General features: G+C 39.3%; 2 protein-coding genes across 2 annotated transcripts; one reads left to right on the top strand and one right to left on the bottom strand.

Annotated features, from left to right (window-relative positions):
- Positions 1-2,426: 2,426 nt before the first annotated feature.
- nkx6.3 (NK6 homeobox 3) lies at positions 2,427-6,381 on the bottom strand. Its single transcript, XM_035657665.1, has 3 exons — positions 4,524-6,381; positions 3,762-3,931; positions 2,427-2,898 (listed from the first exon to the last, which is right to left on the bottom strand). Exons 1-3 carry the CDS (start codon positions 4,936-4,938, stop codon positions 2,668-2,670), a joined length of 816 nt encoding a protein of 271 aa, XP_035513558.1. The 5' UTR covers positions 4,939-6,381; the 3' UTR covers positions 2,427-2,667.
- A 318-nt stretch (positions 6,382-6,699) lies between these two features.
- LOC118325104 (E3 ubiquitin-protein ligase NEURL3) lies at positions 6,700-10,289 on the top strand. Its single transcript, XM_035657664.1, has 5 exons — positions 6,700-6,766; positions 7,607-7,737; positions 8,747-9,247; positions 9,370-9,516; positions 9,671-10,289. The coding sequence occupies exons 2-5, from the start codon at positions 7,707-7,709 to the stop codon at positions 9,826-9,828; spliced, it is 837 nt and encodes a 278-aa protein (XP_035513557.1). The 5' UTR covers positions 6,700-6,766; positions 7,607-7,706; the 3' UTR covers positions 9,829-10,289.
- The last annotated feature ends 729 nt before the right edge of the window (positions 10,290-11,018 follow it).

Raw genomic sequence — 11,018 nt, 5'->3', positions numbered from 1 at the left:
ATATATATATATATATATACTCGTGTGTGCACCCACACACAACACAGAAGGCACTGTTTGCTTTTGGATTTGTTTTGATTTTTATCTTATTGTGTTTTGTTAATTCATAGTTTCATACTGTAGCACCAGTGCTGTTTAATATTCTTGATGTGTGAATTATTGGTTAGATTTCTTCTTTTTTTTATCTGGCTTTAATAATGACTAATTGAAATAATTTTAAATATGTTTGTGGTTTGTAACCATCCATACAGTAGTTATATCCGATTATCATCAGAGTCACAGGATGGGGCCTGGAGCCAATCCCAGCTGACACGTATTTTAATGTTTAATTTTTTTTGTCTTACACAGCTTGGTGGACCGGTACACTCCCTTTATTCATGCAAAAATACTCTCCATGCATAAATTCACAGATATTATTATCAAATTTGGACTGTCAGTTGTGTTTGTGCAGCGAGTCCGAAACCTCGCCATAACAAGATTAAGTTAAGAATCTGTGATTTCTGTGTAGCTTGAGAACAGTTTGTAAGTAATAAGCTTTTAGCAGTTCACTGTTGACCAGTCGTGGGAGTGGAGTTCATTATAGGGCCAGTATTTCCTTTAGATTAACTCTGGTCAAACACTACATCATTGTGATATTTCACTTTTGTAAATAAAATATTACCCTCCATAAATATGTTGTATTGGTATTGATTGGCTTCACCGACACGAGTCTATGTTGCAACATGTCAGGGATTTTGAAACCGAAAGCTTTGACTTTTGGGAGCAACCAAAGTTATCACTTAACAGTTAATTTAAGTCACACCTTTTTGAGGAAATCCTTTTGTTATCATAAACACATTATTTCCCATGTGAAGCTGATAAACCTGCTGCTGCTGTTTTTCAGGCTTTAGCTGTTACTAGGAAAACAGAAGTGAATCTTGACAGGAGTAATCTACTGTAAATAAATACAATGATCATTAGCATTAATCTTTTTTCTTTCAGTCATATTGACATTAAAAAATGCAAAGTCACACTGACTTTTGTGTAGGTCGCATTGAAGAAATGTAGACCAGCATCATGCAAACTGGACATCAATGCTGCACTAACTTAACCTAAGGCGTATATTACTGTACGTCTGTGTTATGCATGCAGTTTCCATAGTTATAGGATTCAGCCGTGGGGTGAGGGGCACTTATTTTGTGACAGAAGAAGAAAAATGACACCTAAAACAGAGGAGGTATTGAGCCTGCCCTCTAAAGCTGGAATGGGCTGGCAAGTTAGGACATTTTGTTCAGATTGAAAGTCTTCAAGGGTCAACAAATCAAGAGACTGATTCTAACCTTGTATTGCATTTCATGTTTGTGTTGATTCAATGGTTTGACTGATAAATCCAGCAGCAGCTTGGAGGGAGACTGAAGTGTTTATTGCTTCCTAAAAATTCATAAATCCCAATGATTTTATAATGCTTGATCATTTGTAAATATTTGCATCTAACACTGCCTCTGCAGCATTCCTCGGCTTCTTCTTCAATAGCGTCATCCGGCCTGATGTCAGCTGCCTGAACCATATGGAGTCTGAACTCACCAAGCCTAAATGGTGAATAAGCTGGTCTGTTGGTATTGATTTCCTATTGAAGTGGGTTGTGGGGGTCATTGTCTTCAATTAGGCCCAACCACACTAGTAAATCACACAAGAGTGGTCCTTTGACCTTTGCACTTCTCTTTGTGCTTGTTTGCTTGCAGTTTCGTTTTAACTGTCACTTGGCAGCAATTACACCGACAGAGCTGCAGCCAAATAAATATGTCTGAGCTTTTATTTAAAAGCAGACAAGACAGTTTGCCATTCACGGTTATTTATTGTGCACCATCTTAGGTGTTTTTTTTTAAAAATGTTTTAACATTGTCTGCCTGACTATTCCAAGTATAGAATATGAAAAACAAAGTGCTAACTGGGAGTTATTTTAAGCAACTGAGTCAACATTCAATTAAAGCATTTAGCAGAATTACAAGTTATATTGGTTTCCCTAACACGCTGTGCACTTCTTTCTCTGCACTGATTTCATGTAATTAAAAATGTATTCCTGCCATGTATTTTAGAGTTTATAAGCATGTGCACTTAAATCCAGAATGTGTAATTTCCCTCAAAACATTTAACTTCTACAGTGAGTCTGTCCAACTTTTGATGAAGTATTTGGTGTTTATTGATAGATTAATAAAGCTGTTTTACCATGTGGCATGGCATTTTCTGTGGTTTCATTTTGAAATTCATATGAGCACAAAATAATGACAAACTGTTCAAAAGGAGAACACAACACCAGGCTCCTTTCTTTTTCATTTATTAGTATAATCAATAGCATCATGCAGTTTTTTTATGTCATTTTCTTGTGTTTTTACAAAACAATGTGTCTGACATAACCCCCCCTCTCCCCCCCACATACCAGTGTAACATTAAACAGACCAGAGATCATTTCTTACAGTAACTTATAAAAGTAAACGTCTTTTTAGCTTAATTTTTAACAGCCTGTTTGTCTGTTGAACCTGTTTGTTGGATGACCACAAATGACCTCTTCTGAACATGCTCATTCATTAAACTTTGTATTCAAAACTAATAACTTTTATTACAGCATGCAGGCCTGCTGAGAAGCGCGCTTGTGTGTGTGTGTGTGTGTGTGTGCGCGCATTAAGTCTGTCAGACTTGGTGCGGCCCGAGGCGCAGGACGGAGAAAGCCCTGCGGTGTTTGCGCAGCAGCAGTCGGATCTTGTCGTCGTCGGAGTCGGGGTCCAGAGGCTTGTTATACTCCTCGTCCTCCACCTCGTTTTCTGAGGCCTCCCCGCCCTGCCCCGTGTGGCTGGTCTGCGTGGAGCTCGGCTCTGAGGCGCTCTTCTTCCTCCACTTGGTGCGTCGGTTCTGAAACCACACCTGAACAGAACCGGGAGGGGGGGTTACTGTCTTTGGGCGTGATGGATGAATTTTCTTGACAGGTGCATCTTGTTTACAGATATTATGAAACATGGGTTATATTAAGTTATGAAAGTCATCCCTGACCGCATTCTGGGTGGTGGTAAGTAGATATGTGTGTGTTAAAAGCTGTTGTTGGTCCTCCTGACCTCATTTTGTAATAAAGCCACAATGTCACAATAGCTACACTTGTAAGTAAGTAAATAAGTCAGTAAACTTTATTTCTACGGCACCTTTCCAAAGTTAAGCGTAGTGATGCCTGGAGAAGTGAGTGTACTCACATATTTAAGGATTAAAGGATAAACATCCTGTGTCATAAACAGTGGCATGTAAGACTACTCTTGCTTATTTAGCTCAGCAAAAAATGAGCCAGTAGTATTTACACATTGTCTGTTAACTTCTGCTGCTTGACTTCAGGCAGTATGGATCATTATGGACATTAATCCAGTGTGACAACATAAGCCACAGAAGAGGTGCAGATTTTGCAAACAGTACTGGCCCAAAGGCAGAGACAACTACACAATTATGTTTTTTGAGTAAAGTATTTCTTATTCCATCCACTCGTGAAAACTGAACAATAATGTCATGCCTTCACCATCCTAGGAAAAAAAATCAACTGGCATTATGTGCATCAGAGGGGATTTAGAAGTGGGTATACCCAATAGTGACTGAAAAATATACTCCATATAGCTGCGTATACCCTGCAATACACCACTGGTTAGAAGTTAGTGCACATAAAACAATTAGAGTAATACATTTAAAGTCACCTTATAAGTTGTAAGTCAGTTGCAACAGCTTTAGTGTAAATTTGCTGTTATCTTTACCTTCACTTGTGATTCAGTCATGCCCAGAGAATAAGCCAGTCTTGCTCTCTCAGGCCCGGCCAAGTACTTGGTCTGCTCGAATGTTTTCTCCAGAGCGAATATCTGATGTCCACTAAATGTTGGCCTGGTGTGTTTCTTCCTGCCTGACATCTCCCCCAGAGGACCATTACCTGAAAATAGCACACAGGAATTAGATTTACCCAGTGAAATACTTTATGAAAATAGGTGGGACAATATTTGTCTCTGCATAATCAGAAAAAAAGATGATAAAGTGATTTGTTTAATTTGTTACTCAGTATTTTGAATATAAATCATTATAGTAGAAGTTTGATATAACCATTAATAAAAACAATTGAATGAGCAGCATCATTCACATATATTAAAGTGACATTTTATTAATATTTGTTTGAACATTTTTGTATTTTGTTTTACATTATACCCCTTAGACAAGTCTCCTAAAATGGAAATGTACACTTTTAGGATGATGAAGATTTAAAATATGTTGAATAATATTTTGTATAAACTCAGCATTACTCAGTTTTTTAGAATCTAACATTTAACCTGATGTATAGTTGAGTTGACTTTTTTGAAGTTACTGTATATTTCTGTATCTATTCTCATTAGATTGAATTTCTCTCTTTAAGTAGAGACAAAAGGACGTTCTGGCATCCCTAACTGTTGAGTCCTCAGAGACAGATGCAGGGATGTTGTAATGTGTTGATGGTCTGGATGTTGAGTCCAGTCTGCAGTATTTTGACTCACTGTTGGTGCACTGCTGCCTCCCTCCTCTCCAGTCACAGCCGCTCTCCGCCCAGCAGCTCACACTGCGACCCTTCATGGGGCACTCGGCGCTGGGCTTGGAGAAGCCGCCCAGGTTGGAGTTGTAGTCTCGGTTATAGTACATGGACGTGCCGGTGACGGAGGGGCCGAACGCCCCCACGGTGGAGTATCCGGACAGCAGGGTGGTGGTGCCCGTGGAGCCCATCCCCATCATGGAGCGGCTCAGGATATCGCTGATGCCGTGAGGGGTCCCTGCCTGCAGCTGGCTGTTGAGGCCCGGGTTGAGCTTGTAGAAAGAGTTGGGCACTGAGTACTGGCACACTGGTGCCTTGAGGTCCGAGGGGAACTGGTTCAGGCTGTTGTTGAACAGGAAAGACCCCTGGATGTTTGGATCCATGGGGAGTACTGTAACTCTGCCTCCAGGTCTCAGTAACACATCCAACAAGATCCAGGCAGGAAAAGACCTCTGATGGGCCCACAAGGAGTTCTCTCACCCACAGGCAATGCCTGAATCTGGGATCCCAGCCACCGTCCCCAGATATTCAAGTAATTAAGAGTGCTAATAGCAATTTTAACAAAGTCCCTGGTGTTTGCCAAAGTTGCTACCACATCAGAAACAGTGTAGCAGCAGATACACCTCTTCTCAGCCACAGTGTGGTCTGTGATAATCCCATATCTGAAGTCTCAGGCGAGCCCTCTGGACACTGATTTTTAGTGTTCTTCTAATGTGCCTCCTGCTGGCTCTCCCCTCAGAAATCATAAATAAGCAGTATCTGAAAATGGAGTGGCACCTTGATAAAGATAGGCCACATTAGAATGCAGCCTGGGATTGGCCTGGGTCTCTCAGCTTTATTGCCTTCCTATTGGCTCCTCTCTGAAAGCCAAGCCTTTTATTGGAAGGCAGCAGATTAATAGTGTTTTGAACAGGTGGAGTGGGAACAAGTTGATTTTTTGATGGCCTGCCATGTCTGACCAAGTGTGGTGGAGCAGAGGCAGCTGAGCCTGAAGTGCACGGAGGAGGAGGAGAAGGGCGGCTCTGTCTTCTGCTCCAAGACTGGAGAAATGTAACAACAAAACAATATATTGTTGTGTTGTACATAAGCATAACCCTGACTAAACAAAATCTAAACGTATGCACCGGTTCATGTCAGTCAAACTATAGCATATCTGGTGCAGTTCATGAACAGATCTTCTTTAACCCACATTACAGTTCTGCTCTAGAAATAGATTCAGAAAATGCAAATATGTTGTTGATTCTCTAATCTTAATCTTCCAGTTTCAAGTATGTAATATAAGTGTTATAAATCATGTTAATGTATTGTAAGGTTTTGTAGTAAAAAAACACAGGAGTATTCCAAGAAATCAGATGTAGTTCAGGGAAATCTCTAACTCATTATAGTAATTGCCTCTGATAACATTGCACTCATTTATGACATGTGTTGGTCTGACTTGGTCTGAGTTTCGTTGTATGTTGCAACAATTATTACTTCCTGGTTAAACATTCCTCTCTTCTCCTTAACAAATCGCATATACAGTTGCTATTGGACCACATATCTGAGATTTCAATGAATATTTGAATTTATTTCAGTATAATTTAGTAATAAAATAAGAATTTGATATACAAATCGACTAGCACTGCACGTGAAGAGAGGTTTTATTGAGCTAAATTACATTTTATATACAGTTGTAATTGTCTTATGATACCTTATAATGAACTTAAGGGAAATGTAGTCATGCAGATGGTAATATTAATTGATTTGCTGCTATTTAAATAGGAGTATATATATTTGAGTTTTTGTAGTTTTTGCAGTTTTTTTAATTTTCAAACTTAATTTTCAAACTGACATTTTTCATTACACTACAGGATGAGCACGTCTTTCTTGTATGAAAAGAGTAGAAATGTAGTCATATGTAATCATGTGGAAACATGCTTTACAGTATGTTTCCTACATTCCTAACTCTGGGTGAGTTTTAGGTGTGGTCTGCAGGATCAATCAGGAGACCGGATGTGGGGAATTTCATGAACAAACACGTGGTTTTTGGTCATAGTAGGAGAAGAGCTAGTAGCTAGTAACTTTCCAAGGCTGATGATGTCACTTTTTATTTCCAGTAATTACCTCATCCCGTCACATGATCAGGACAGCCAACCAACCGTGTGTCCTTTAGAGGGCGACAAAGCTCTGTAGACACTGGTGTATGATACAGCAACAACTGGACATTTTAAGGTATGAATCTCTGCATGTTCTCATACCATAAATATGTATGAAGTTCCCCCAAATCCACAGAGCCGGTCAGGGAAGTGGTTTCCACTGTTTTGGTTGTATTTTACATGTGATGTGTTTAGTCAGGGGACTTTTCCAGGTCTATTGCATCACATTTCCTAAAGAGCCCATTGTACTGTGGCTCTGATAAAATGACTCTATTGGGGTCAGAACATTCAAATATTAGATTCAATTCAGCTTAGAAGAATAAAGTTTGCACTGTGCACGCAGTGTCATTGTTCAACTTCAGAGGGAAAAGATGACTCTCATTTTACAGTAACAAATCAAGAGCAGTGAGCTGATACATAAGGTAGTTACACACACTTTAAAAGGTTACATGGAGGCAGACACTACAACTGATTATCAAATATAGGCAATGCCACATAAATTACAATTGGAAGTTGTGAGAAAGATCAGCAATCTGTGCATTTCCTACATAAGACTGACTTAAATATATTAGATAATATTTTTTAAATGTTATTTTGTGCACAAAAACTGACATAATCATGCATTTGAATGCTGTCTTTCAGCATAAAACACAATCACAAGATGATGACAAATAATGAAAGTGATACTGTGCTACATAGGAGCCAGAATCACAAGGGGCAGGACCTCACGTTGTGGTTTTATTGTTTCACATAAATAAACAGGATTCACACTAACAATGTTGGCACCTTGTCCTTTTTGGCTTTAACTTCAGGTAAATTTCCAAAGTTTGGTTCCTCCCTCAGGCCCTCCCATTTCACTGTCCATGTGATGTAGGGAGTGTTTGTTTTCAAGCCACATGTGCACCATGTTTTAAAGGCAGCCAAGACTGACACACTTCATGACAATTGAACCAAGATACTGCAGTGAGCACATCATCTCTCAAGACACGAAGAAAATTGCTGTCTAGCTCTTCAAGATGGTGAGGGACAATGACAACGGGAACTTTGGTGAGATATTTATTCTTGGTCTTTAGCCTTTACAGAGAGCTTGCTATGGTATTTACATTACTGCTTTAAATGTCAATAAGGTCCTCTGATAACCACAGTTTGTCAATTTGCCAAAACTGATATAAAGTATTAGTTTTGATATTGTTACTTAACTAAATACGAATACTAAAAATAAGTAAATACTAATTCATTTACAATTTTAAAACGAGGACTTAAGGATTTATGTGCTGTGAAAAATAAAATGAAGGAGAGATAAGTAAAAAGTATATGCTTTACAAGAAAAGTTCAGCTTCCCAGTGATGAGAAAAAGCTTTGTATACAGTAAGCAGTTGGGTAATATTGTAGTAATAATAGTATTGCTACAGTCTGTGAGTCACACCTGCAAGAAAAAGCCCCTGTGTTCACGGGCCGGCTGGTGTCTTATCGCTTACTGTAGCTTTTTACGAATGCTCAAAAGTGAAAGCGCAAGTGTTGGCTACTTTCTGTATTACTTGTTTACAATTTTATCTGCAGTTATAAAATCTCTATCAGTCAACTTTATTGCTATAGTAAAGAAAGAGATTAACTTGCATCCGGTTCAAATATAGACACAAAATATATATAAACACTTGGTCATAATGTGACCTTGAGGATCAAGATATACAGTAGGTATATAGATAAGAAATTAGATTGTTTTGTCAAATGATGCTACTTTTTTAACACCTTAAGCTCCCTAGTTATCCATCATTTAATGATAAGAAGTTTCTCCAGGTTATTGCCCACTTCTTCTTGTACAAAATTCAGCACAATTTCTGCATACAACTTCAGTACAAGCTACTGTTTACTACACTGCATTCAAGTGGTAGAGGCAAAACCTCCCAGCTTGTTGTTGTTGTTGTCTGTGACATGTGCACATTATTGTGCAGATGTAATCTACATGATTGGACTGAAGAAAAATTCACTGTATGTAAACATGGCTTGCGAGATTGCATATTGCAAGATTCATAACTGTGTTTTTGTTCCTTTGCAGAGAGGAGACACCGGTGCGGTCTGTGCTGCCTCGGCCCTCTGACCTTCCACAGTCAGGCTGTGGGAGATCAGGTCTGCCTGAGTCACGGGCATCGGCTCGCAGAGAGGAAGGAGTCCACTTTCAAGAACGGCCTGGTGTTCAGCAGCCGCCCAGTGAAGATCCAGGAGAGGATTCGTCTGAGGGTGCAGAAGGATTTGTGTAACTGGCATGGAGCTCTGCGTTTGGGCTTCACCAACATCCCACCTTCAGACAAATCTCTGCCTCTGCCCACCATGGCCATCCCCAACCTCACTGACACACATGGGCACTGGGCTGCTCCTGTGCTTGAATCCTACTGCCGTGCAGGTTCAGAGCTGGAGTTCTGGGTTTCTAATGGAGGCAACATATACGTTGCTAACGAAAGCTTCGGGGAGCGCAAGATATTTACAGGAGTGGATCTCAGACACCCGCTGTGGGCGATGGTAGACATCTACGGACAGACGTGCTCTGTTTTACTATTGGGTCAGTTTACTTGTAAATAACAATGATGTGTGTTCTTACAGTAATTTGAGGGCAGGACATTTCACATGCACTAATAATTTTAAATAGATGAAATTATTAAATGCCTCTACTCTTTGCTTCAGGCTCAGAGAAACGAGGACTGCTTCAAACTAGACGGTCCTGTCCTGCACCTGATGACCTCCCCGCACCCAACGTTGACAACCACTACAGTTTGATTCCTGATGGATACAGTGATGACAGCATGTACTGTCTTGACATGGATCCAGCAGGTGAAAACGAGTTCCTCCAACTTATTATTATCTGATTTCATTTTGAGCCTTTGAGGATGACTATGTAAAAATCAGTGAGATCAGGTGTAGGAGTGTTTGTATGGCTCGCTCTGATGTCAGTCTTGTAATTGTGATTTCTCTGTTTTAATCATAGATGAAGACAGTGTTACGAACTGTGTGGTGTGCATGGGAAGAGAGGCCAGAATCACTCTGCCTTGTGGTCACCGGTGTCTGTGTAACAACTGCATCTCCAGAGTCATCCTTGAGTTTGGCAGCTGCCCGCTGTGCCGGCACGAGATCACAGCTCCATAGGTGGGGATGGGGATGTCTGTCTCTGGGCTTGTCTGAGCTAAGTTTAGAAGAATCCATGCAGGAATCACCAGATAAAAGCTACTGAGTGACGGTAACAAAGAGAACACTACGAGTAAATCCTGGTGGACCAGTGGTTGGAGAGGTTTACCACGTGGTCACGGTGTCACCGGTTGAAGCCCAGCCAGGATACTTATTAAACTGTCTCTTCCTTAATATGTAAATGTTGTACAGCTTGTGTAAGATAAGATGTACTACGATGTTGATGTGAAGATATTGAGCGTGTGTGAAACCTTACTGTTTAAAAAATGAGGAAACTGGATTTGTATTATTACTGTTGAAGAAGGAAAACGTAAATTCTTTTGGTGAAGACAATCAATAACTTAAAAGATATATTTATTGCACTCAGGGCATAATTTAAAATGTAATTTACATCTTTCCATTGTACAGTTTATTTTACCTCCTTAATGCTGTAAATATTAAATCAATCTTTATTTTTGTAAAGATATTCAAAGATATATGTTTTTATATTATTTGTCAAAAATATGGCTGTAAAAATAAATTGTATTATGTTTATCACTTTATTCAGTTTTCTATTGACTTATTTTGTGTGACACAAACATTCCTACAACATCAGCTTATAAAATCAATATATCGTCCTTAACAACATTTAATAACTGACAAAACAATCTGCATTTGGGGTCTACTTACTCCTATGTGTGGAGTAAGTAGGTCTTGTTTTGTCAGCTGCTCTACAGAGGGTCAAGAATGAATGGTCAATTGTCAGAATAAGAGCATGTTTTCGGATAAAAGCATGATTGTGGATGTTGGAAATGGAAACGTTGCAAAACATTATTTGTAATTTTGAAAAATAAATACCAACACATGGCAGAAATCCTGAATCTTTGCAAAAAGAAGCAAAGATCCACATGCAGACTACAAGTAGACCACAGATGAAACTAAATCACACTAATCATTGCTCAAGTTTCACCAAGAGCCTTAACAAAGATTAAAATACTACTTAATCAATCAGCAAAAGTACTGTCCACTGACCTAACATGAATACAGTGGTTCTTATTGTTGCAAATAGTATGTGCCATGTCTTTAGAGGAGTTTTCAAATGTGAAAGTACAACAATCGACTAGTTTCGTTATTACTTGTTTACAGTTATAACTGTTTTATAGTCTTAAAAT

The sequence above is a fragment of the Morone saxatilis genome, unplaced genomic scaffold, assembly GCF_004916995.1.
Source record: "Morone saxatilis isolate NCDOM2014 unplaced genomic scaffold, NCSU_SB_2.0 Contig16, whole genome shotgun sequence".
NCBI classification, from domain to species: Eukaryota; Metazoa; Chordata; class Actinopteri; family Moronidae; genus Morone; species Morone saxatilis.
The sequence above is the reverse complement of the archived record's forward strand: the minus strand, read 5'-3'. Positions and strand labels throughout refer to the sequence as shown.

Coding starts and splice junctions, on each gene's coding strand:
- nkx6.3 (XM_035657665.1), bottom strand. CDS start 4,938: ATGGATCCAAACATCCAGGGGTCTTTCCTGTTCAACAACAGCCTGAAC. Junction 3,932..4,523: donor GAGGCAGCAGTGCACCAACA/GTGAGTCAAAAT, acceptor TGCTATTTTCAG/GTAATGGTCCTCTGGGGGAG. Junction 2,899..3,761: donor TGACTGAATCACAAGTGAAG/GTAAAGATAACA, acceptor GGTTCTGTTCAG/GTGTGGTTTCAGAACCGACG.
- LOC118325104 (XM_035657664.1), top strand. CDS start 7,707: ATGGTGAGGGACAATGACAACGGGAACTTTG. Junction 7,738..8,746: donor CAATGACAACGGGAACTTTG/GTGAGATATTTA, acceptor GTTCCTTTGCAG/AGAGGAGACACCGGTGCGGT. Junction 9,517..9,670: donor TCTTGACATGGATCCAGCAG/GTGAAAACGAGT, acceptor TTTTAATCATAG/ATGAAGACAGTGTTACGAAC.